Consider the following 26,310-nt stretch of genomic DNA (forward strand, 5'->3'; position numbering starts at 1 on the left):
CATGCTTCATTTAGAATGATTACATAAATTATGGTTTATACAGACACTTAATTAGTATCATTTAATAGTGATCAAAGATAGTGAATTTTTACTTTAGACGAACAAAAGTATGTTTTTTCATTGATCCAACAAAAGAAAACTCATTCTATAGGAATTAAAACATATTTAGGTGGAAATAATTTTCAATTATTTTTTGTAAATAATGTAATATACATGACACTCGTGTACAAAAAAACAAGAAAATTCACAACTAACAAACTGCTAATTACCTAATCCGTAAACCCTAAAGAAAGATTAGAATTAAATATCACAAACTTTCTTGAGTCAAGTCTTTTCCTTCACGAAGTATCCACAACTGAAATGGAGTATATAAAAGTGGTATCATTTCTCCCTTTTATATTTTGGAACGAATCATTAAAATCCTTGAATTGACTGCAGATAAATTATATTTCGAGAGATAAAATATTGCATACAGTCACAGATAACTTCGTTCTAAATTCTATTTTTTCTACCACGATGGTTAGATTTTTTCTACCACGATGGGTAGAATCACACACACATGCATGTATGAGAGAGAGATCACAAGGCATATTCATAAACTTTCGGGAATCTAGTAACATTTGTCATGTTTTTCAGATCACTGTTGCCTATTTAGGAATTTGAGAACCAAAAAGTGTAAAAAAGAGATAAAATTATACGTAAATGCCTTTACAAATATGTAGTACTGGTACAAAAATTGTAACAACTCCATTCACAACAATTAAAGCCTCGGGTGCATCTGCTGAGGGAGACAGAATAATATCAGTAAAATCCCGTTCATAAATTGTCCATCATGCATACATAAACGAAGGAAGTGCAAATCATTATAAGTATGAATTTCAAAAAATATATATGAATCAAATTGTAATTTCATTTGGCTGGATCTTTTCTCCCCAATTTATCAAAACTAATTCAGAATTGATGGAGGTAGAGCACTAACGGAGTAGGAACAAACCTCAATTTCCTAGCTCCTTAAAGCCCATTTAGTAGGGATGATATCGGCCACGCCCACTATTGCTGTTATTATCATTACTACGTTTCCCACCACTTGAACTACCGCTGCCCCTCCTCCTATGTTGGGATTCCAGCACCGGGGCATGCTGTTGAAACCCTGGTTGTTGTCTATATGTACCACCATGGATAAAAGCAAAAATCTCAGATATAGATGTTGCCAATAGTAAATTGTTAATTACTCACTGCGGGAAAAACTTGAATGATGGATTGAATATCTAAAATTATATAAATCATGATGACACTCACAATACATATCCAATCCTTCCATCAGGTAAAAGCATCGGCATCATTGTCATACCAGGAGGGGTTGGTCCAGGACCATACATTAGTGGCTGCATATTTAAGAACATCAACATTGGTTAGAAACATATTGAGACATACACGCACCAGTATCAGCAGTTTTGCTTAAAATTACGGAGGACCGCATTTCATTTTGTTGAATGTAACTATTGACTAAAAGTAAGGAGCGAAAAAAGTGGATACAGTTAAACTGGGTATGTGTATTAATATGTATCGGTGATATATATTGTGAATCACAAGTACATCAACTAAATTAAAAAGAAATTTAACTGTTGGGGATCATTTACTGCAAGTGAAATTATGTTGGAATGATGAAAACATCAATAATCAAACTTGATAACTATACAATTACTAGAGTGCAATCCACTCCTGTAACCTCTCAAGGTGACACCACATTTGCCAGTGTTTGTGGGAGGTAAATTCCTAGCCAAACCTCCAAACATCAATTATCTTTTCCAAATATTGCAAAACTAAATAGTTGAGACCCAATCCGTCATAGAGAAACTTACTTGCGCAAAGCCAGCAGCACCATATCCTGCACCTATTGCACCACCAACCATACCATAACCAAGATGAGGTGGATAAGTGGGAAGTATAGCTGACTTCTGTTGATTAGCTGCCCCAGATGACTTCTGATCTGCTTGTGGCTTTGCTAATGAACACTCCAATGTTTGTCCTGTCCGTCCCCAAAGAAAACAACACATTCGTAACTGTCTAGTTCACTATTTTTAAAGAATATTTTAGGAAAAAAAGGATCATAAATTAATAAAAAAACTACCATCAATTTCATATTTCTCTGTGTTCTTCAATGCCTTCATGGCACTTGATCTTTCAGCAAAGTGAACAAAACCATATCTGCTCTTTTCTTGGCCAGCTTTAGCAGAAGGGACAACCACTTTTGTGATTTTTCCATGATGTTCAAACAGCTCCTTAAGACGATCCTGAGTAATGTTTCCTGGAAGGTTCTTTACATACAATGCTTTTACCTGTAAAAAGCACTAAAATTATACAACTCTATAAAGCATAACTAAAATATAAAAAGTATTTCATGAGGAAAGCCACAGGAAAATTAATCCCATTCTCACAACAGTTGCGCAGACAGTATTAACATGAAACACAACAACCAAAGATACAGGAAATTTAATCCCAGCGACAGCTCAATAATAAGACAGAAAGTCTTCACATTCAAGTCTTCCCAAAATATTTTACTCACTAATATCTTGTTTAAACCAAAAAACTCAGTAATTAATTGATGAATAATAACATTATATTAGGATTAATTAATTACATTTTTTAGGGTTTGTCTCTCTTCCTATTGTAAATCTCCCTTTTAATAAAAACAGTACCATCTGTTACTGAACAGCTAGTAATATAATGCCCAGAACACAATGCAGATGCATGAAGCAACACTGCACCAAGAAGACAGAAAATGGAGAATACAAATTATCTAAGTGTTTTTTTTTTCAGTTTTGTGTGCATTGAGCATATAAAAACAAATTGGATAAGTTGAACCACTTTTGTCTTAGCTTCAATGCCAATTAGATAGTAGTAGCAATAAAAGGGTCACCAACAACACAGTTTGAAAAATGTTACACTATGGGGCCAGAAGGGTCATCTCACCATTTAATTACTAGGTTCGATGCTTTTCTTTTGCATGAATTACCCCACCGTTTTATGTTATATTCTTTCAGTGTGTTCATTGGAGGTGTCCTATTGCAGACTCAATTTGTCTGCATTGTATCCTCTCACTGTTGACGTTATCAATATTTGCCTTTTGAATTTACCAATGGTTATCAAATTTTATTTTATGTCTATTTGCAGCTGTTATATAACTCATACTTGTTGGATTGAACCAAGGCCAAGGAGAGCCCAATGTATAATAGATATATAAAATAGATCTTTTCAAACTAATAAAAATAATCAATTATAATTATTATGAATTTATTCGAAAATCTTCTGAACTATTTCATGTTGCCATTTGAATAGTATTCAATACATCATATCTTGTTCATAAGATGAGACATTCAAATAGTTGCATTATGCTATATAACATAAACTGTAGCTATGCAACGTATCAACAAATATGATGTAGATTTATATCTCAGCACAAATTATAGCTATACTGGCCTACACATAATTTTTTCTTCAAAGTGAATTTATTCATAAAATTTAATTTTATATTAAATCACCTGAGAGTTTGCAGATGATTCATAATTCCTTGGATCGGCCCAGCTAACTGTTGGAGCATTACTGCCAAGTTTAAAGTCTGAGTTTGACATTTTCTGCCTTGAATATTCTGCACAAGCATTGTTGTAATACTCAATAAAAGCAAATCCCCGGTTACGGCCAGAAACCTGTGGGTCCTGTACAACGATACAGTTTGCCAATTCAAGGCAGAAATTACCCATTATACATCACAATTAATAGTTTTGGTGACAAGAACAAACTTTAAACATGAGTTAGCAAATTAAAATCATACTATATGACATAATAGAAATAAAGTCAACCAAACCTTCAATAGTTCCACAGAAATGACTCCAGGGCCAATCTCTGAAACAACTTTGTTCATATTTTCTTCAGTCCAATTTCTGGGAACATTACCAATGAACAACCTGTGCTTAGCTTGAGATGTTGAGCACTTTATTTTTTTTCCCTGGGAACTCAGAAAAAAGAAGTCACTTAATTCAGATCACAGTACCACAGGCTAGGGTGGCCACTGGCCAGCTAAACAGATAGGATATAGAATTTTTTTAAATTATAAGCGAAAAAAACAGAAAACAGGAGTAAAGAAGTAGATGACCTAATCAATGAACAGGATAACAACTACAGATTAGAAAAAAATAGCAACAACTACTGTACCAAAATACCTTAAGTTCAGTGTTGTTCAGCTCCTTAATAGCCTTAGATGCCAATTCCTTTGTCTTGAAGGTCACAAAAGCGTATCCTTTTGCTTCACCTGATTCTTTGCCCTTCATTATCCTAACCTGTACAAATTTAATCAGTTTCGGAAGAAATACATGAAAAAAGAAAAAGAAAAAGGATAGAAGAATTTCATGTATCTAACCGCTGAAACTTCTCCCACAGATTGACAAAATACGCTCAAATCTTCTTCAGAAACTTTTTGAGGAATGCCCCCAATGTAAACCTCGGACCCATGAGGTGGAAGTGCAAGAAGCTCAGCATGTTTCTTTTTCTCATCTTCAGTGTCTGTCACTCCTGTCTCATCTTTAACATCTGAAGGCTTAGTCTCTTCTACTTCTTCCTCCTCCCCTTCCTCCTCCTCCACCTCCTCTTCTTCTTCTTCCACTTCTACTTCTTCCTCCTCCTCTACCTCTTCATACTCAACTTCTTCTTCCTCCATTGTCTCCTCTTGATCATTTTCCCCGTCAAAGTCTACTTGCTCATCAGAATCTGTAGGTTTCTCAGGCTCACTGTTCCCCTCTGGTGACTCTGGAATTTTGACCAATACATCTTTATGTCCTGTCCCAGGCATTTTTTTCATCTAGAAAAAGCAAACTCGCAGGGGAACTGTGAAGGAAGCACATACGCCAGAAGTATTGAAGAGAGATTGCAAATATGGTAAGGTGGAAACAATATGAGAGGCCAATTGGAATAGCAGAGAAAGAATTTTGATTGAAACTGTTCCATGGGGTGTGGACTAAGGAGTAGTGATATGGTTGATTTAATCTAGGGATCATTGTAACATTGCAACAAAAGTAACAGAGACAGCCAAGAGAGAACTCTCAACTAAAAATCAAGAAGATAGCAATGCTCAAAAGGGCAATCAAAGAAAAAAAAAACATCTATGGGGAAATGAATGTCAGAATTTCTCCATACTTAGATGCCAAGAGTTGCCCGGAAAAATAGAGGCCAGTTAATTGTTTAACTATTTGTTGGAGAACAATGCACACAGAACAGAGTGGGAAAGGAACAAAAGTAAGAAATAAGAATCTGAACAACAAATATAATAAACATAAAAGTTTACATAACCGAGGGTGAGAGAGCAATTAAAAGTAAAGAACATCACATTCTGCTCCAATGCCCTCCCTACTAAACTAGGTTTAATGGGAGTCTAAGACGAGGCATATTATCTCAGTTATTTTGACATATAAAAGCAATGTTACTACTCCCTAAGAACCATAGAGTTTTCATTGTGAACATGATAATGTGTTATCTAAAAATCTACCAAGTGATTCTCATTGAACAAGTTGCTAGTAGAATAGCCATGCTAATCTCATGGATTGTCAAAGAAACTAATGGAACATCATTCGTGTATCCATTCGCAAGAATATGAAACTATATATGTAAAACAGTGTCAATTTGTGTATTAGAAAACCAGAGCGAGAGGAGAGAAAGTACCTAACTGAGGACAGGTTGAAATCAAAATCCAAACTGTTCAAAACCCTAATCAATGCACCTTATATTCATGCAGTTGTGGGGTGAAATTCACAGTGGCTAAGTGGTGTAGGGAGAGATTTTTCCTTGGGCCTTAGGACTGGGCCTTCTGAATCACATCATCTGACAACCTCTTTTATATATATATATATATACATATATATATATATATATATATATATATATATATATATATATATGTATATATATATATATATATATATATGTATATATATATATATATGTATATATATATATATATATGTATATATATATATATATGTATATATATATATGTATATATATATATATGTATATATATATATATGTATATATATATATATATATATTCACACCTTCAAAATTTGATTAATTCAAATTGAACCCACGAAGACTTTATTTGGTAGGATGGAAAAAGAATAAAAGATGGAAAAGAAAACTTGAATTGAAAAAATAAAATAAAAATTTATACATTATCTACTCTTTCATTATTTTTATTGTAGCTTCTCTTAAATCAAACATAATAAAATATATGGTTATTAATGTTTTCATTCCTTTTAATTTTATTTTCAGTTAAGTGAACAAACCACAAATACGATGTTGCCCTCGCATTAAAATATTGTATTAATGTTAATGCTAAAGAGAAGTATCATTGTTGTATTATTTACATGTTTTGTTATTGATTGAAATTTATAAAAAAATTATAATCATAATTAGTAATCATTAAATAAAAGATTAAATCTAAAACATGTTCTTAATAAATGGTGCACTTAAAAAAATGAGTTAGAAAGGAATAACGGATAAGTTTATATTAGAGATTTTTTTAAAAACATTATTTTCTTTCATTTCTAAAAAAATATTTGTTCAGTCCAAGCTTAAAAACTTGAAATTTGTTTATCATAAAATACTATGTTTTTGTACATACTATTTATTTTATTTGGATTTAAACAAATTAGAACTAGCTGATAAAATGTCTTGAGGAACAAATTAAATCATAGCTATCATTGTTTATATTTTCAAGTCTCGTTTGCTTTTTTTTTTTAGGTTTTATATCTATATAGTTTTGTTTAGATAATGCACATTTTGCTACTACAAGGTGTCCCTAGGAAATTGGTCATTTTTTCACTTAAGTTAGGTTAAATGTCATTATGTCATGATTATGTTGAATTTTATCCAATAAATTAAAATCTAGTATAAATATTTTGTTTAATAATAACAAATTCCTCATTGTAAAATTTGAATAGATAAATACATGAACTGTTTTGATATAATAAAGTAACAATCATTTCAAAATAATTCCTCCATAACTTATTGCGGAAGACTCAAATTAAATTAGTATAACTTCAGTTGAAAGCAAGCTAACCCAACTCCATTATCAAAACACTATAGTCATAGTATACTACAATTAAATGAAGGTTCTACATTTTTTTGTGTTTAAAATGGGATGACTAGCTAATCATATTACATAAAAGAGGCAGAAACAATAGGAATGTTTGACCCAGTTATTTAGGTTTGAATCTTACCATTTCAAATCTATATATATATATATATATATATATATATATATATATATAAACTCAATTTCTAACTGATTACAACGAAAAAGCATGATATCTTACCACATAATTTGTAAACATATTACTACAATATTTATACTATGTGCAATTATAAACGTATAAAATTATAATTACCACACATTTTACAAAATATTTAAAGAATAGTAATGTCAACAAAGGAAAAAATATTACTTCTCAAACTAAGTAATTCATCATTAACACAATTATTTTCAAAATTATTATTTTTGTGTAGAGAATACAAGGCATGAAACGAAATTAAGAAGACTTTTCTTGATGAAAAATTAGGATGACTCAAATATATCTCAAATCTGTCTTTAAAATATTCCAAATCTAAATTTCTAAATCTTAAACATGTAAAATTTTATCTAAACTAAATATAGTAAAATAGAACGAATAACCTAAAAAATAGTATGAGCATATATAGGGAGAGGTAGAAAATGTTTGTTTTAAGGCCGACATTAGCTTATTATATTCTTATAAATTCATTCTTATGTACATAAAACACAAAAATAAACAGAACTATCAAACTATATAGAAATAAAAACCATAAAATATATTTTATTCATATGCATATCGTGCATGCATGTAATATAAAAAAAATGTTAACAGAATAACAATTTAATTATTATTCAAGTTGAACTAAAAATAATCATGCCTTCGTAGTAGGAAATTTAGTAGTATAATTTCAACAAAAAGATTACGAAAATGTATAGTTCAAAACCATGTAACATATGAACGACTTTAACTAATAAATAAAAAATACATTGAAATTAAGTCAAGCTTCACAACTTCAAGAAAAAAAAAAAAATCAAAACTAATCAAAATTTATGTATATGCACGACTTACCGTGCATTGAAAATATGTTAGTTGACCAAACAACATATTTGATGGCAATTAAGATGTTAGATTAAAAATGAAGTTAAACAAAAATTTGTTGTGACCTTACTTGACTCTTATTTTCTAGTTTGTATTTTGTTACTAGTGAACTTGTTCACAGAAGGGATATTACTTTTTGAAACTTCCTAACAGTTTATCTTTCCCAATTCATCAATCTTCCAACTAGGTTTAGTCCTTGGCAGTGTCTTAACATCTGGCAAATGCATCTGGGACAATGCAGTCTGATAAGTTTCACACTCTTCAGTGCACAGAATTCGATGAAAAATGCTATCTCTGCACCACTATGCTGGATAGGAGCTTAAGAAAGTTCCCACAGATTCACAGACAACAGAAAAAGTAAACCAAATATGGGCTAATCATAAAAATTAAAGAGACTGACTACCTTTTTAAATACCAAATACAATCCCCATTTCACATGACTAAATGAGAAAGATTATAAGATTTTAATTATAATCAATCAAACTATTTACCAAGAAAATTAATAAATGTTTAAATTGTTACAAGTTAAGCCACTGGCATTGACCTAGTTCATAGGAGCGTGTTTTGCATGACATGACACCTCATTGTCACCTTAATATCAGAAAAAAAATGAGAAACATTATTGCCAAAATAATGGTTATGTCTCCTAGTGTTCCACATGATAGAGACCTTCATATAACCAGATAAGCTTGTTATAACTCACAGGAACAGGTATTTAAGTTCTCCATTTGCAAGCTGACAGAGTTTGTTGTAGTTGAACATATCTGGCAACAGGGGAAAAAATATATCAGAATCCACGGCTTCATAAACTTCAGAATGGCATAAAATTAATGAGTGACAAGTAATAAAAACTATTCCACATGTTTCGTTCATATCTCAAAATCTATTTGAGGAATGGGAAGGAAAACAATACCAATGGAATCACCAAAATTGGTCCATATCTCAGCAGCAATTGACTTATCACTGTTAACAATACCAAAAACTTCTACAAAAGTTGTAAGAGGAGCAGGAGGAAATCCTTTTACTACTAGCTGTTTCTCATCTGTTGATTTTCCAATTACGACTCCACCATCAGATCGCACAACCTGCATCAGGGCCCTTACCCTCCTTCCAACATAAAAGTGCAGTAGTTCTGCATTGACAAAGGCTGCAGGATTTGACATGTCCATTTCTGTTCAAGACATAAGAAGATAATTTGATTCAACTACAGAAAAGAAAGCATCAAGCCACCCACAAAATGAACAAGACAAGACTTGATGGCAAGAAAAAGTCATCTTCTTTGATCAGTTTGAAACAACTGACGTTAATTTATATAAATCCTATCTCATAATTTACTCTGGTTAAAAGTTCAAATATTCCTTTCACTAACTACAATTGTTGTTCATTAGTGATGCCAATGGTGTACATTCTGGACAGTGGACCAGTAATTTAAAGTTATGTATCAACACTAGATCACTAATACTACTGTAAGTGACAAGTCCCCATAAACCTAAGATATCTGGAACTTTCTAACACCGGCAGCAGCGCAATAATTTGGCGTTATATGAGCAGTGATAAGTTCACTGAGAAAAAAACTAATATTGAGTGCCTAATTGGAAAAAGGTTTCATAATTACAACAAACATCGCCAAATCATATTATGAAGGGTCTCATGGTTAATAATCAGCTTGAATGCAAGCATTATCAAGGAAAATACTCACTCAAAGATAACCTAATCGCAAGAGATTACAAAATTCATTAGGATTACTATGTACTAATCGTACGGGTATAAAATAAAACCTAAAAGTCACACCAAAACTATCAAGCAATTCTCTGCTCAGTTCCCTGCCAATAAGCCTATGGCGGTGGAGTTAAGTGACATATTCGATGTCTGACAGAGGGCTTCAATGAGTTAAAAGGCTTTGCTATAGCTCGGTACCTACCAGTCAACAGTCACAATGGTCAAAATAGGTGCCTAGGTAGACTCGATTCCTTACCCAAACAGAGCCCTAACCTGAAACTACCCCCTGATTCTTTATCACCCAAACAGAGCATTAGCAAGTAACAAAACAAACGCTCAATAATGTAAAAAGCAGTATTTACCCAGAAATTATGGCATGACAGAGAAACCTTCATGGATGAACGAAACAGTTAACAAACCCCGCATAAATGATACCCCAAGAACAAAACATTCAAACATCTAAACTAAATGCAGAACATATTCGGTAAAATGATTATAGCGTGATGTTTTGGTGAACATTTAGCATAGAATGAAAAGGTGTAAAAAGCACGGAAAGCAATAATACCTGGTTGACGGAGGTGGGAACGGCGGCTGTGCTCAAAGCCAAAAGAGGTGGAAGGGAGAATCGCAGTTGAGAAAAGCCAGACGTTATGCTTCTTAGAGAAGTTAAAGAGTCGCGGACGAGACTTTTGACTATTAAACCTCTCTGCCACGTCATGCATACAATTTTTATTTTGAAAATATATTCATATATATGTTTATCCATTTTGAATTCCCGCGCAAACTGATAGGGAGCAACCCACGAGATACGAACAAGAATCGAACAGACCACCTAAGCTTTTCGATCTGCTCTGCACCGTTCTGCAACGTTCAGAACCGCTCCGTACAGATCCGATTCGTTCTGTTTCGATATACTCTGCTCGGCTCCATTTTGTTCGAACCCGATCGGATCGGACTGGACGGGACAAAACCGGTTGATCTGGACCAGACCTAACTAACGCAGCCTGAGTCGAGTCAACTCTAGAATCGAGTCGAACCAAACCAAGTTGAACCGAATCAAACTGAATTAAATTAAACTAAACTCAACCTAAATAAACCGAATTCAACCTAACCGAACCGAACTCAATCCAACCCAACTTAACTAATCCAGCCAAATTGAACGCAATCGAACAAATCTAACCCAACTTAACCCAACCGCATCGAATTGAACCCAACCCAACCCAACCCGGCCGAACTGAATCCAATCGAATCCAATTGAACCCAACCGAACCTAACCGTACCCAACCGAACCCAACCCAACCCAACAAATCAAACAGAAGCCAACCCAACCCAACCCAACCCAACCCAATCGAATCGAACTGAACCCAACCCAATTGATCTTAATCGAACTGATTCGAACCGAACTAAGCCTTCTCGCACTCATCTAAGCCGATCCCACTCGAACCCAACCCAACCTAACCCAACACAATCAATGCCAACTCAACCTAACCCACTTGATCCCAACCAACCTAACCCAACCCAATTGAACCTAACCCACGCAACCTAACCCTACCCAACCACACCAAATCGAACAGAACCTAACTGAACCACACTCAATCCAACACAACCAAACCAAACCACTCTGAATCACTCTAAACCTAACCCAACTGAACCCAACCCAATACAACCCACCGAACACAACCTAATTGCACTTAACTGAGCTGCAACAATTCAAACCAAATCTGACCTAATCCAACTACACCAAACCAAACCCAACCAAGCTCACTCGCACCTCACCCAAACAAACCCACCTACATCCCACCTGAAAGCAACCTAACTCATCCCACCCACCCCAACCTAACCCACCTAAACTCAACCCAACCCAACCCACCCGAACCCAACCCACCCCACCCAAATCCAACTTACCCGAACTCAAACCAACCATGCTGATTCAAACCGAACATAAATTAACTGAATCCACTCGGACCCAATTAAACCCACCCGAACCCAACACACTCAACTCTCCTAATCGAACCCAACCCAACTGAACCACATCATACCTAGCTCAACCCAATCAACCGAACCCAAACCAATCTAACCGAACCCAATCCAACTATACCCATTCTACCCGACCTAATCCGACTCGACCCAATCAAACCCAACCAAACATAGCCCAACCCAACCCCAACTGCACCAAACCCAACCCAACTGCAACGGACCAAACCAGACCAAACCCACCCGAACCCAACCCACGCCCACCCCACCTGAACCCAACCCAACCTAACTGAAACCACCACCACCCAATCCAACCCAACCGAATTGCATCGAACCAAACTCAACCCAACCGACTTGCACCCCATCTGAACCTACATGCACCGCATTCGAAAACAATCAAACCGAATCGAACCATATTGTCTCACACCCCACCTGAACCGAACCCAACTCAACCCAATTATATCAGTTAGGTTCGGTTTGTTTGGGTTTGAGACGGTTCAATGGGTTGGGTTGGGTTGCGTTGGGTATGATGCGGTTCAATTGGGTTGGATTCGATTGGGTGCGTTGGGTTTGGTTGGTTTCAGGTGGGTTTGGTCAGGTTATGTTCGGTTCAAATGGGTTCGGTTGGGTTGGGTTCGGGTACGTTGGATTTGGGTGGGGTGGGTTGGGTTTGGATGGCTTCAGTTGAGTTGGGTTGGGTTCAGGTGGGCTACGGGTGGATTGTTTAAGGTGGGGTTGGGTGAGTTGGGTTGGGTTGAGTTAAGGTGGGGTGTAGATGGGTTTGCCTGGGTTTGGTTTGAGTGAAGTGCGGGTGAGCTTGGTTGGGTTCGGTGAGGTAAGATTGTATTTTGGGTTGGGTTCGCTTGGGTTAGGTTTAGCTTGATTCGGTGCAGTTCACTTGGGTTGTGTTGGATTCAGTGTGGTTCGGTTGGGTTTGGTTGGGTTCAGTTCAATTTGGTGTGGCTGGGTTGGGTTGGGTGGGTTAGGTTGGGATCGAGTGGGATAGGTTGAGTTGGGTTCTGGTTGGGTGCGCTTAGTTTGGGTGGGTTCGATTCAAGTAGAGCACAGGACGGTTTGACTCTGTTCGGTTCAGTTTGATTGGGTTCAGATCTAGTGTAGGTCAGTTCGGATAGGGTGCAAGTCGGTTGGGTTGGGTTTGGTTTGGTGCGATTCAATCAGGTTGGGTTTGGTTGAGTATAGTCGGGTTCGATAAGGTTCGATGCGGTTCGATGCAAATGGGTTGGGTTGGGTTAGATTATGTGGAGTTGGGTTTAATGCGGTTTGATTGGGTTGAATTGGGTTTGATGTGGTTCTGTTGGGTTAGGTTTCATTGGGTGGGTTGAGTGGATTGGGTTCAAGTGGGTTTGGCAGGGTTCGGGTGAATTTGGTTGGACTCAGGTGGATTCGATTAGGTTATGTTCGGTTCAAATCGGTTCGGTTGGGTTAGGTTGGGGTAGGCTTGATTTGGGAGGGGTGTCTTGGGTTCGGGTGGGTTTGGTTGGGTTTAGGTAGGTTGCAGGTGGATTGGGTTAGGGTGAGGTGCAAGTGGGTTTGGTTGGGTTCGGTTCGGGTGGGGTGCGATTGGGCTTGGTTGGGTTCAGTTCGGTGTGGCTGAGTTAGGTTGAGTTTGGTTCAATTTGGTTGGGTTTGTTGCAATTGGGTTGAGTTAGGTTGAGTTTGGTTGGGTTAGGTTTAGTGTGATTCAATGTGGTTCGATTGGATAGTGTTGGGTTCGGTGTAGGTCAGTTAAGTTTGATTCGATTTGGTGTTAGTGGGTTGGGTGAGTTCGATGTAGTTGGGTTCGGTTGGGTTCAGTTAAGTTGGGTTCAATATGGTTAAGTTGGGTTTCGCGTGTTTGGGCTGGGTGGGTTAGGTTTAGGTGGGTTGGGCTGGGTTGGGATCGAGTGGTTTAGGTTGGGTTCGGGTGAGTTATGTTTAGGTGGGTTGGGTTCGAGTGAGTTATGTTTAGGTGGGTTGGGTTGGGATCGAGTGGTTTAGGTTGGATTAGGTTCGAGTGGGGTTGGGTTGGGGGTTGCGTTGGGGTTCAGGTTGGGTTGGGTTTGGTTTAGTTCGGTTGGTTTGGGTTCAGTTTGGTTTGATTGGGTTATAATCGGCCTGACACGGTTGGGTTGGGTTGGGTTCTGTTCAGCTGGATTGGTTGGCTTGGGTTAAATTGAGTTGGGCTGGTTGGCTTGGGTTAGATTGAGTTGGGCTCGATTGGGACGACTTGGATTAGGTTTGGTTCAGTTGGATTGGGTTCTGTTCGGCTCGATTGGTTGACTTGGGTTAGATTGAGTTGGGCTGGTTGGATTGGGTTAGATTGAGTTGGGCTCGATTGGGATGGCTTGGGTTAGGTTTGGTTCAGTTGGGTTTGTTTTAATTGTTTTGATTCAAATCAGTTGGGTTGGGTTGGCTTTGAACCGAACCGAACTGAACTGGACCGGAACGAACCGAATCGAACCGAACCGAACCAAACCGAACCAGACCCAAATGAACCGAACCGAACCCAAGCAAACCCAACCCAACCAAACCCAACCAACAGAACCGAACCCAACCTAACCGAATCGAACCCAACCGAACCGAACCCAACCGAACCGAACACAACCGAATCCAACCGAACTGAACCCAAGCCAACCGAACCCAACCTAACCGAACCCAACCCAACCCAACCGAATCGAACCGAACCGAACCGAACCGAACCAAACCGAACCGAACCCAACCCAACCGAACCCAACCCAACCCAACTGAACCCAACCCAACCCAACCTAAACCAACCGAACCAAACCCAACCTAACCCAACCCAAACGAACCAAACCGAACCGAAACGAACCAGACCCAACTGAACTGAACCCAAGCAAACCCAACCCAACCGAACCCAATCAAAACCAACCGAACCGAACCAGACCTAACTGAACCGAACCGAACCCAACCGAACCGAACCGAACCCAACCTAACCCAACCACACCGAACCCAACCCAATCGAACCGAACTCAACCTAACCGAACCCAACCGAACCCAACCGAACACAACCGAATCCATCCGAACTGAACCCAAGCCAACCGAACCCAACCTAACCGAACCCAGCCCAACCCAACCCAACCGAATCGAACCGAACCCAATCGAACAGAATCCAACCAAACCGAACCGAACCAAACCGAACCGAGCCAAACCGAACCGAACCGAACCGAACCCAACCCAACCGAACCAAACCGAACCCAACCCAACGCAACCCAACCGAACTGAACCCAACCCAACCCAACCAAACTGAACCCAACCCAACCCAACCCAACCGAACCAAACCCAACCTAACCCAACCCAACCCAACCGAAGTGAACCCAACAGGACCCAACCCAACCAAACCGAACCAAAACCAACCGAACCGAACCAGACCCAACTGAATCGAACCCAAGCGAACCCAACCGAACCGAACCCAACCGAACCGAAACCAACCGAACCGAACCCACCCTAACCCAACCTAACCCAACCCAACCCAATCGAACCCAACCCAATCGAACCAAACCCAACCTAACCCAGCCCAACCCAACCGAACCCAACCGAACCCAACCTAACCCAAACGAACCAAACCCAACCTAACCCAACCCAAACAAACCGAACCGAACCGAAACCAACCGAACCGAACCGAAACGAACCCAACTGAACTGAATCCAAGCGAACCCAACCGAACCCAACCAGACCTAACTGAACGAACTAAACCCAACCGAACCGAACCCAACCCAACCCAATCGAACCGAACCCAACCTAACCGAACCGAACCCAACCGAACCGAACTGAACCCAACCGAACCGAAAACAACCGAATCCAACCGAACTGAACCCAAGCCAACCGAACCCAACCTAACCGAACCCAGCCCATCCCAATCCAACCGAATCGAACCGAACCCAACCGAACCGAATCCAACCAAACAAAACCGAACCAAACCGAACCGAACCGAACCGAACCGAACCGAAGCCAATCCACCCCAACTGAACCAAACCGAACCGAACCGAACCGAACCCAACTGAACTGAACCCAACCCAACCCAACCAAACCCAACCGAACCGAAACCAACCGAACCGAGCCCAACCTAACCCAACCGAACCCAACCCAACCCAACCCAACCCAAACGAACCGAACCCAACCCAATCGAACCAAAACAAACCTAACCGAACCGAACCAAACCGAACCGAACCCAATAGAACCGAACCCAACGCAACCCAACCGAACCAAACCCAACCCAACCGAATTGAACCCCAACCCAACCGAACCAAACCCAACCCAACCAAAGTGAACCCAACCAAAGTGAACCCAACAGGACCCAACCCAACCCAACCGAACCAAAACCAACCCAACCGAACCGAACCAACCCACCCGAACTGAACCAGACCCAACTGAACCGAACCGAACCGAATCCAAGCGAACCGAACCCAACCACACCGAACCCAACCGAATCGAACCAACCCCAACCTAACCCAGCCCAACCCAACCGAACCCAACCCAACCCAACCTAACCCAAACGAACCAAACCCAACCTAACCCAACCCAAACGAATCGAAACCAACCGAACCGAACCAGACACAACTGAATTGAACCCAAGCGAACCCAACCGAATCGAACCAGACCTAACTGAACCGAACTGAACCTAACCGAACCAAACCCAACCTAACCCAACCCAACCCAATCGAACCGAACCCAACCTAACCGAACCCAACCCAACCCAACCGAACTGAACCCAACCGAACCGAACACAACCGAACTGAACCCAAGCCAACCGAACCCAACCTAACCGAACCCAACCCAACCCAACCGAATCGAACCGAACCCAACCGAACCGAATCCAACCAAACCGAACCGAACCAAACCGAACCCAACCCAATCCAACCGAACCAAACCGAACCGAATCGAACCCAACCCAACCCAACCAAACGCAACCCAACCGAACCCAACCCAACCCAACCCAACCCAACCCAACCCAACCGAACCAAACCCAACCTAACCCAACCCAAGTGAACCCAACAGGACCCAACCCAACCGAACCGAACCAAAACCAACCCAACCGAACCGAACCAAAACCAACCCAACCGAACCGAACTAGACCCAACTGAACCGAACTGAACCCAACCCAACCGAACCCAACCCAACCGAACCCAACCCAACCGGAACCAACGGAACCGAACCCACCCTAACCCAACCTAACCCAACCAAACCGAACCCAACCACACCGAACCCAACCCAATCGAACCAAACCCAACCTAACCCAGCCCAACCCAACCCAACCCAACCCAACCTAACCCAACCCAAACGAATCGAAACCAACTGAACCGAACCGAACCAGACCCAACTGAACTGAACCCAAGCGAACCCAACCGAACAGAACCAAACCTAACTTAACCCAACTGAACCCAACCGAACCCAACCGAACCCAACCGGACCGAACTGAACCCAACCGAACCGAACACAACCGAATCCAACCGAACTGAACCCAACCCAACCGAACCCAACCTAACCGAACCCAACCGAACCAAACCGAACCAAACCGAACCGAACCCACACAACCCAACCCAACCGAACCCAACCCAACCGAACTGAACCCAACCCAACCAAACCCAACCCAACCCAACCGAAACCAACCGAACCGAACCCAACCTAACCCAACCCAACCCAACCGAACCGAACCCAACCCAACCCAATCGAACCAAACCCAACCTAACCGAACCTAACCCAACCGAATCCAACCCAACCCAACCGAACACAACCGAATCCAACCGAACTGAACCCAAGCCAACCGAACCCAATCGAACCGAACCCAACAGAACCCAACTGAACTGAACCCAACCCAACCTAACCGAACCCAAGCCAACCGAACCTAACCGAACGCAACCGAACCCAACTGCAACCAACCCAACCGAATCCAACCCACATGAACCGAACCCAACCAAACTGAACCCAACTGAATCGAACCAAACGAACCCAACAAAGTTGAACCCATCCGAACCCAAGCAAACCAAACCAAACCGAACCGAACCGAACCCTACCCAACAAAACCATACCGAACCCAACCAACTGGAACCCAACCTAACCCAACCGAACCGAACCCAACCGAACCCAACCTAATCGAGCCAAACCTAACCTAATCGAACCGAACCCAACCGAACCCAACCGAACCGAACACAACCGAATCCAACCGAACTGAACCCAAGCCAACCTAACCGAACCGAACCCAACCGAACAAAACCGAACCGAACCCAACCGAACTGAACCCATCCCATCCCAACCTAACCCAACCGAACCAAACCCAACAGAACCCAACCCAACCCAACCCAACCGAACCCAACCCAACCCAATCGAACCGAACTGAACCAAACCAGACCCAACTGAACTGAACCGAAGCGAACCGAACCCAAACGAACCCAACCGAAACCAACCGAACCAAACCAGACCTAACTGAACCGAACCGAACCCAACCGAACCAAACCAAACCGAACCCAAGCGAACCGAACTCAACCAAACCCAACCAACCCAACCGAACTCAACCAAACCCAACCTAACCCAACCCAACCGAACCCAGCCCAACCCAACCCGAACCGAACCCAACCTAACCCAACCCAACCCAGTCGAACCCAACCGAATCCAACCGAACCGAACACAACCGAATCCAACCGAACTGAACCCAAGCCAACCAAACCCAACCTAACCGAACCCAACCCAGCCCAACTAAACCGAACCGAATCGAACCCAACCCAACCCAACCCAACCGAACCAAACCGAACCCAACCCAACCCAACCGAACCAAACCGAACCCAACCTAACCCAACCCAACCGAACCAAACCAAACCAAACCCAACCTAACCCAACCCAACCGAACCCAATCCAACCCAACCGATTCCAACCCAACCCCAACCAAAGTGAACCCAACCGAACCAAACCCAATCGAACCGAACCGAAACCAATCGAACCGAACCAGACCCAACTGAACCGAACCCAACCGAACCGAACCGAACCCAACCCAATCGAACCCAACCGAAACCAACAGAACCGAACCCAACCTAACCCAACCCAACCCAACCCAATCGAACCAAACCCAACCTAACCGAACCCAACCCAACCCAACCCAACACAACCGAATCCAACCAAACTGAACCCATGCCAACCGAACCCAATCGAACCGAACCCAACCGAACTGAACCCAACCCAACCTAACCGAACCTAACCCAACCGAACCGAGCTGAACCCAACCCAACCGAACCCAACTTAACCGAACCTAACCCAACCCAACCCAACCCAACCCAAATGAACTGAACCTAACCGAACCGAACATAACCATCCCGAACAAAACCCAACCAAACCTAACTGAACCGAACCGAACCGAACGCAACCGCAACCAACCCAACCCAACCCACATGAACCGAACCCAAGTGAATCAAACCAAACAAACCCAACCGAGTTGAACCCATCCGAACCCAAGCAAACCGAACCGAACCGAACCGAGCCGACCCAGCCGAAAAAAGCCGAACCGAACCCAACCGAATAAAACCCAACCGAACCCAAATGAACCGAAACTAACCCAACCGAACTGAATCCAACCAAACCAAACCAAAGAACCCAACCGAGTTGAACACAACCGAACCCAACCAAAGTGAATGCAACTGAACCCAACCGAGCCAAACCCAACCGAACCGAACCGAACCCAACCCAACCCAACCCAACCCAACTCAAATGAACCGAACCTAACCGAACCAAACCGAACTTAACCAAACCGAACCTAACCCAGCCGAACCGCACACAACCAAACCGAACCCAACTAAATTGAACCAAACAAACCTAACCAAGTTGAACCCAACCGAGCAAAATTGAACTGAACCCATCCCAACCGAACAAAACCCAACCGAACTCAACCGAACCCAAATGAACCGAAACTAACCGAACCGAACCTATCCCAACCGAATCCAACCAAACCGAACCCAACTGAATCGAACCAACCGAACCCAACCGAACTGAATGCAACCGAACCCAACCAAACCCAATCGAGCCGAACCCAACCAAACAAAACCGAACCAACCCAACCGAACCCAATCGAACCGATCCCAAATGAACCGAACCCAACCGAACCCAACTGAATCGAACCCAACCAAACCCAACTGAATCAAACCCAACAGAACTGAACTCAACCCAACTGAACTGAACCGAACCAAATCGAACCCAACGTAACCCAACCCAACCCAACCCAACCCAACCGACCAAAACCCAACCGAACCAAACCGAGCCAAACCCAACCGAACACAACCGAACCTAACCGTACCTAACCCAACTGAACCGAACCCAACCAAACCTAACCGAATCGAACCCAACCGAACACAACTGAGTCGAACCCAACCCAACTGAACCGAACCGAACCTAGCCGAACCCAACCAAACCCAACCGAGTCGAACCCGACCGAACCAAACCCAACCCAACCCAACACAACCGAACCTGACCGTACCTAACCTAACTGAACCGAACCTAACCGAACTGAACCCAACCCAACCCAACTCAACCCGACCCAACCAGACCCGACCCAACCCAATCGAACCCAACCCAACCGAACCCAACCCAAATGAACCGAACCTAACCTATCCGAACCTAACCGAACCCAACCAAACCGAACCCAACTGAATCGAACCCAACAAAATCGAACCTAATCGAACTGAACCCAGCCAAACCCATCCCAACCGAACTGAACCGAGCCGAGCCGAGCTGAACCCAACCCAACCAAGCTGAACCCAACCGAACTAAACCGAACCGACCTGACCCAACCCAACCCCACCCGAACCTACCCAACCCAACCCAACCTACACAACCCAACCCACCTGAACCCACCGAACCCAACCCCACCTGAACCCACCGAACTCAACCCCACTCGAACCTACCCAACCTAACCCCACCCGAATCTACCCAACCCAACCCAACTCGAACCTACCTCCACCGCATCTGAACCCAATTGAACCAACCAAATTGTCCCGCACTCCACCTTAACCGAACCCACTCGAACCATCCCACCTAACCAGAACCTAACCCAACCCCACCCGAACCTATCCAACCCAACCCGAACCTACCTGCACCGCATCCGAACCCAATTAAACCAACCAAACTGTCCCGCACTCCACCTTAACTTGAACCACTCGAACCATCCCACCTAACCAGAACCCAACCCACCCAAACCCAACCCTACCTACCCGATCCTAACCTACTTGAACCTAACCCACTCAACCTAACCGAATCGTATTGAACCCAATCGAAGTTAACCCAACTACATCAAACTCAACCCAAGCCAACACAACCCAGCCACACAAAATCGAACGAAACCATACCCAACCCAAAACCTAACCCAACCAATCCCACCTGCACCCCACTTGAACCCAACCGAACCCAACTCACCCCACCCGAATCCAACCTACCCAACCCAACACGAACCCAACCTACCCCACCCCTATCCACTTGAAGCCAACCAAACCCAACCAAGTCCACCCGAACCTAACCAAACCCACCCAAACCCAACACACTCAACCCACCCAATCGAACCCAAGCCAACTGAATCACATCCAACCCAACTCAACCCAATCGAACTGCATCGAACCCAATTGAACTCACCCAACCCAACTGAACCCTAACGAACCTAATCGAACTCAACCCAACAAAATACAATACTATAAATAAAATAAAACAAAAATAAGATAAAATAATTTTTGATCATTATTTACATATTTAGTTACCCAAACGAAATTTGGTATTGAAGAAATCTAAACCACCCCACCAGTATCGCCCACATTTGATTTAATAAAACATTAGGCTAAATGAATGATGATGTGATTTTGGTCACCTCCAAGTTATTTGCCTATCATGTCATCGTTTGATTATCGTTTGTATATATTGATTCGATTTACAGCCTGTACAATGTTTACCAGGCTTATGAAGTACAATTTCACCCCTCTAAAATGAAGATTATTGATTATCGTTTGTATATATTGATTTGATTTACAGCCTGTACAATGTTTACCAGGCTTATGAAGTACAATTTCACCCCTCTGAAATGAAGATTATTGATGTGTATACTAGTTCAAAATTTATATACCAAATTCTCAAAAAAATCTTCTTATTGTCGCAAGCTCATCATAGGAGAACATATTCATTTCTTCAATAATTCTTAAATCTTTATATTTATCATTTTCTAATATTAATAAATTAAAGTTGTGCCTTATGTATCTTGTTTTCTACTTTATAAATTCTATCCAAATTATAATGAGTATAAACAAAAAATCACAAACTTTTTATAGCCAAACCCCTTTGGTAATCAATTACCAATCACTGGTAATTTATTACAACTTTATTGTAAACGATTACAATGTCATTTGAATTACATACACTAATAATCGATTACAATTAATATGTAATCAATTACATACCAAAGTCGTGCGATCTAACGATTTCAACATTACATAATGTGCCATATAATAGAACCAAAGATTTCAAAAGTGTGGGTGGTGCATCCTTTAGAAAAAACGTGCCCTCTAATAGAAGCAAGATTTCAATAGTAATTTACTATTGAGTATTGTCATCACTCAAACTCCTAAGGAAGTAGAGATTTAAGTGGACATGGAGAAATCCCTAATCCAAGAACAAGAAAGGATATGATACCCTCCAAAACAAAGAACGTGAAATGCAAAAGGAAACATCAAAAGCCATATTGGTAAGTAACTGAATGGAAGAAAATATAATTAATATCTGTACACCAAAGAAAAGACAAAGCACTACTCACTTGTGCTCATTGCAAAAATTTAAATTCAATAACGGTACCCAGTAGAGGGAAGTGAAAATCAAACTCCTAATAACCACTTGAGTAAAATAAATAAAAACTCAAGAACCAATTATTACGTAAAAAGATTAACCTATTTGGAAGAGGGCCAAAAATGGTTTTGACTTGTATCTCAAACTTAACCTAATTCACAATTTCTATACATACATTGCAAGCAATTTATCACTGAATAATAAAACAAAACAGAAATAATTACCTGAGTAGAGGCATGTTAAGAATGAATTGCCCGATATAAAGCTGTCAGAGTTTCCACCAACACCTGCAGGTATTCGTGATGACCATTCACTTAGATGGGTAGGAATGTACATAAAAGAAAACAGCGGAAAAATAGAACATACCAGGACCCAGGATGCGGTCAGACCATTATGCGGCCAATTAGAAATGTTCAAAAAGGCCTAGTTCACGTGACTAGTGTGGATGAAATATGAGTTGTGGTAATGACAATCAAATATACAAACTCAGAAAATGAACAGTTAAAAAACCAAACTAGAGACAAATGGGGAAAGTACAAATTGCTATTCAAAGAACTAGAAGGACCACCTGCACATTGTTAGGAGTAAGCACAACATAATCCCTCTGATCAAGTGACAGTTCTGATGGTTTTGATGCAGGAAACGGCAAAGCACTGCTAAAATCTCAAATTTAAGCTAAAATCTCCGTAATGTAAACTTGAATTGATGAAAAGCACCATAATGAAAGAAAACAAAAACTACTAATAACAGACTTAAAACATTTACCTCTTTCTTTCTGTTTCAATACGAAAATTGATTGTAAATTTGAAAAGAGATGAAGTTTAAAGGTTCTACAACTGGTAGAACCCCACAAGCCTGTCAAAGTTTTCAATCCAATATCATTTTAAGTTCAAAGTTGATTTCAAAAGTCATGCAAATAAAATAAAGTAAAAAAAAAAAGTTTTCAAGGCAGAAACTGACTTACTTGAGTAAATGCTGGTATCCCTTTAATATTTCTAAAACAATGGCCTCCCCATGTGACCTTCAAATTAACCTCAAGTCAAATGTTAAGAAATATATTGAAATCATAACAAACAATATATGGTTAATTAAGATTATTTCTAACCAGGATGGTAAAAACTGTCGTAGAGTACTAAACTATGTTTTATATGATAAATTTACTCATACAATCCAGCAGATTATCAAGATTTGACCATGTTGTTCAAATTTAAAATTTCATATGAATCAGAAAGAAGCTTAGGTGCTTTATCTATATGACTCGATACTAAAATAACACCAATCGTGCTTATTCATTTCTCATTGTTCTAAAATTTTGCATGCAAGATCAACATGATTACTTAATCAAAATGTCCATAGATGTTAAATGAATGGTGCAAGACCTTTCAACCAGTGTCGTTTTTTTTTGTCTATGCAGAAAAACAAACCTTGATAAAATAAGGGATAATGCATCACAGTGAATAAACCATTGAGATATAGAGAACTGTAGTTTTGCCATACCATATTCACAGATGGATCATTATCACATCTACGATACTCAAACTGGATGGACATAGAAGAAGTAGGTCATCGAGTAGCATATCTAAAAGAAAAAAACAATATGGAAAAGTAAAAATAGCAGAAATTATAGAGAATATCTCTCCACCATCTATGGCTTCGTCTGTTAAAGTTGCAACAGTGAAGACAACTCCTAACAGGCCTTCAACTGCCAAAGTTATGGCATGTGCTTCACTGGCAACCAGAACAGCAGCATTGGATGCATCATTATCTAGACTCCACTCTACCTGCCAGAGTAAAAACATGTCACGCATGACTTAAAACATCATTATCCAGACTCCATTCAAATTAGGGGTGGGTAAAGTATACTGAATTGCATTGTACTATAAAGATTTGCAGTTAACTTTAAAATAGTTCGGACAAACTGAACTGAACTATTTTTTAATTCACTTATAGGGTAGTGCAGCTCAGTGAACTATTTTTTAGTTTACTTACAATGCAGTTTAGTTCAGTAAACTGGTCTATTCTTCTATGCTCTGAATCTACCTTTTCACCCTTAGAATCAGTAAAGGGAAATCCTAAGTCATCCTGAGTTCCTTTCAAATGTTAGCTCTGAATCTACCTTTTCATCTTATTGAATAAATAAAAAAATGTTAGCTCCTGAAATTTATAGGCAATAGCATTAGTGTTAGAATGAAAAAAAAAAGACAAGAAAAGAAATCAAGTTTGGACCATCAAGCATTCACCCAAATGAATCCCAAGTGCAACTCAAAAAGACATTTTGAAAATTTAAGCCCACTTTGGGGTCTTATGATCTCTAATTTAGAAATCCAAATGTGGCACTTCTGATTCACTTGCTCAAATGCTGTCATGACCAACCTAGACTCCTACGCAAGAATGAAAACCACAATTGGATCATGCAAAGCAAAAACAGGAAATGAAAAATGTACATAATCTAACCTATGAAAGCTAGCTAGAAATACCTATACTAATGGATATCACCATGACTTTTCAGAACCGACAAATTGCTAAGAACTAAGATTACCTACATTAAATTCTACAGAAAGTCCAATTACAAGAACACAAACAAATTTTCATAAAGCAATGAAAAAATTCAGAACTGAAACTGACCCTAATTGACAACTTGAAGCCTAACATGTCTCAAGAAGACATCTTGAACAATTCAGGCCCACTTTGGGGTCCTGTAACATCCAATTCAGATGTAAAAAGTTGCATGTTCTCCTTCAAGTTCTCAAACAAGGTCCAAAGAAGTTCTGCATTTTTCCCTATTCTAAAACATTAAAATGTACTAAGCAAAATGTTTAAGCCAAGACAACAGAACCTAAACTCTAAAACGTGCAACAAAGGTAAATAAAACATTTTCCTAATCTAACTTCAACCAAGTAAAACAAAAACATAGCAAGCATGAACATAGGAATCAAAAATTGCAATTCCAGAACATAAATGACAATAATTAATTATTGGAAAATTAAAGAGTGTGCAAGAAAAGGGATTGCAAGGCAGAAATATAGAATTTGAACAAAGGAATCAAAAGAAACTTCAAAACTTTATTAGAATCAAGAGCTGAATTACATAATGTACAAGAAATCCTTGCAAGAACCACTCACGGCCTGTCACTGCCCGTGAGTATTCTCGACAATTTTATCAAACCTCTACTCACTACTTAGAATAGAACAGGACTAAGACTATTTACTAATCACCCTCAAACTGAAAAGAACCCAGCGTAACCAAAACAAACCCCACAGAAAAACTATTATACAACTTTTTTTATAGAATAACTAAAGGAAGGAAAAAGGGGAGGGAAAGAAAAACCCAACCCATGCTTCGCGCTCCTCTTCGAGTGACTTCGCACCAGCTTTAATGTTCGCACCCCTCAATCAGCCCCTTTTGCAGCTTCATAGGCAGCCTCTGGTCCATTGAATCGAGCCTCCTAGTGCATCTTCGGAGGAACCATGGAACTCTCTTCGCATTTCTCTCAATCCTCGAACCCTGGCTTCGAGGTTTTCAATTTGGGGGTGAAATTTTCAATTGCTCGGCTGCGAAGTTAACTGCATCACAAGGCCAGATAGTCAAATAAAAGTAC

The 26,310-nt window shown here is 40.6% G+C and overlaps 2 protein-coding genes across 8 annotated transcripts; both read right to left on the reverse strand.

Annotated features, from left to right (window-relative positions):
• Positions 1-564: 564 nt before the first annotated feature.
• Positions 565-5,845, reverse strand: LOC108329773 (heterogeneous nuclear ribonucleoprotein Q). Of its 4 annotated transcripts, none has more exons than XM_017564143.2 (10): positions 5,713-5,845; positions 4,418-4,881; positions 4,221-4,337; positions 3,866-4,006; positions 3,543-3,716; positions 2,132-2,339; positions 1,863-2,029; positions 1,300-1,385; positions 995-1,161; positions 565-781 (listed from the first exon to the last, which is right to left on the reverse strand). In XM_017564143.2, exons 2-9 carry the CDS (start codon positions 4,853-4,855, stop codon positions 1,023-1,025), a joined length of 1,470 nt encoding a protein of 489 aa, XP_017419632.1. In that variant the 5' UTR covers positions 4,856-4,881; positions 5,713-5,845; the 3' UTR covers positions 565-781; positions 995-1,022. The 4 variants fall into 4 exon arrangements, with proteins under 4 accessions (XP_017419632.1, XP_017419633.1, XP_017419630.1 ...); XM_017564144.2 differs by having other exon boundaries at positions 4,418-4,855; positions 5,713-5,833; XM_017564141.2 differs by having other exon boundaries at positions 4,418-5,239; positions 5,713-5,727.
• A 2,801-nt stretch (positions 5,846-8,646) lies between these two features.
• LOC108329116 (replication protein A 14 kDa subunit B) lies at positions 8,647-26,310 on the reverse strand. 4 transcript variants are annotated; one of them, XM_052872828.1, is made up of 7 exons: positions 26,045-26,298; positions 23,677-24,493; positions 23,281-23,567; positions 23,079-23,148; positions 22,937-22,999; positions 9,115-9,372; positions 8,647-8,965 (listed from the first exon to the last, which is right to left on the reverse strand). In XM_052872828.1, the coding sequence occupies exons 6-7, from the start codon at positions 9,368-9,370 to the stop codon at positions 8,901-8,903; spliced, it is 321 nt and encodes a 106-aa protein (XP_052728788.1). In that variant the 5' UTR covers positions 9,371-9,372; positions 22,937-22,999; positions 23,079-23,148; positions 23,281-23,567; positions 23,677-24,493; positions 26,045-26,298; the 3' UTR covers positions 8,647-8,900. The 4 variants fall into 4 exon arrangements, 3 of the variants coding, with proteins under 3 accessions (XP_052728788.1, XP_017418640.1, XP_017418639.1); XR_008246865.1 differs by lacking the exons at positions 8,647-8,965; positions 9,115-9,372 and adding an exon at positions 22,216-22,532 and having other exon boundaries at positions 23,079-23,567; positions 26,045-26,310; XM_017563151.2 differs by lacking the exons at positions 22,937-22,999; positions 23,079-23,148; positions 23,281-23,567; positions 23,677-24,493; positions 26,045-26,298 and adding an exon at positions 10,486-11,092 and having other exon boundaries at positions 8,647-8,792; positions 8,905-8,965.

This window comes from Vigna angularis, chromosome 2 (assembly GCF_016808095.1).
Source record: "Vigna angularis cultivar LongXiaoDou No.4 chromosome 2, ASM1680809v1, whole genome shotgun sequence".
Classification (NCBI taxonomy): domain Eukaryota; kingdom Viridiplantae; phylum Streptophyta; class Magnoliopsida; order Fabales; family Fabaceae; genus Vigna; species Vigna angularis.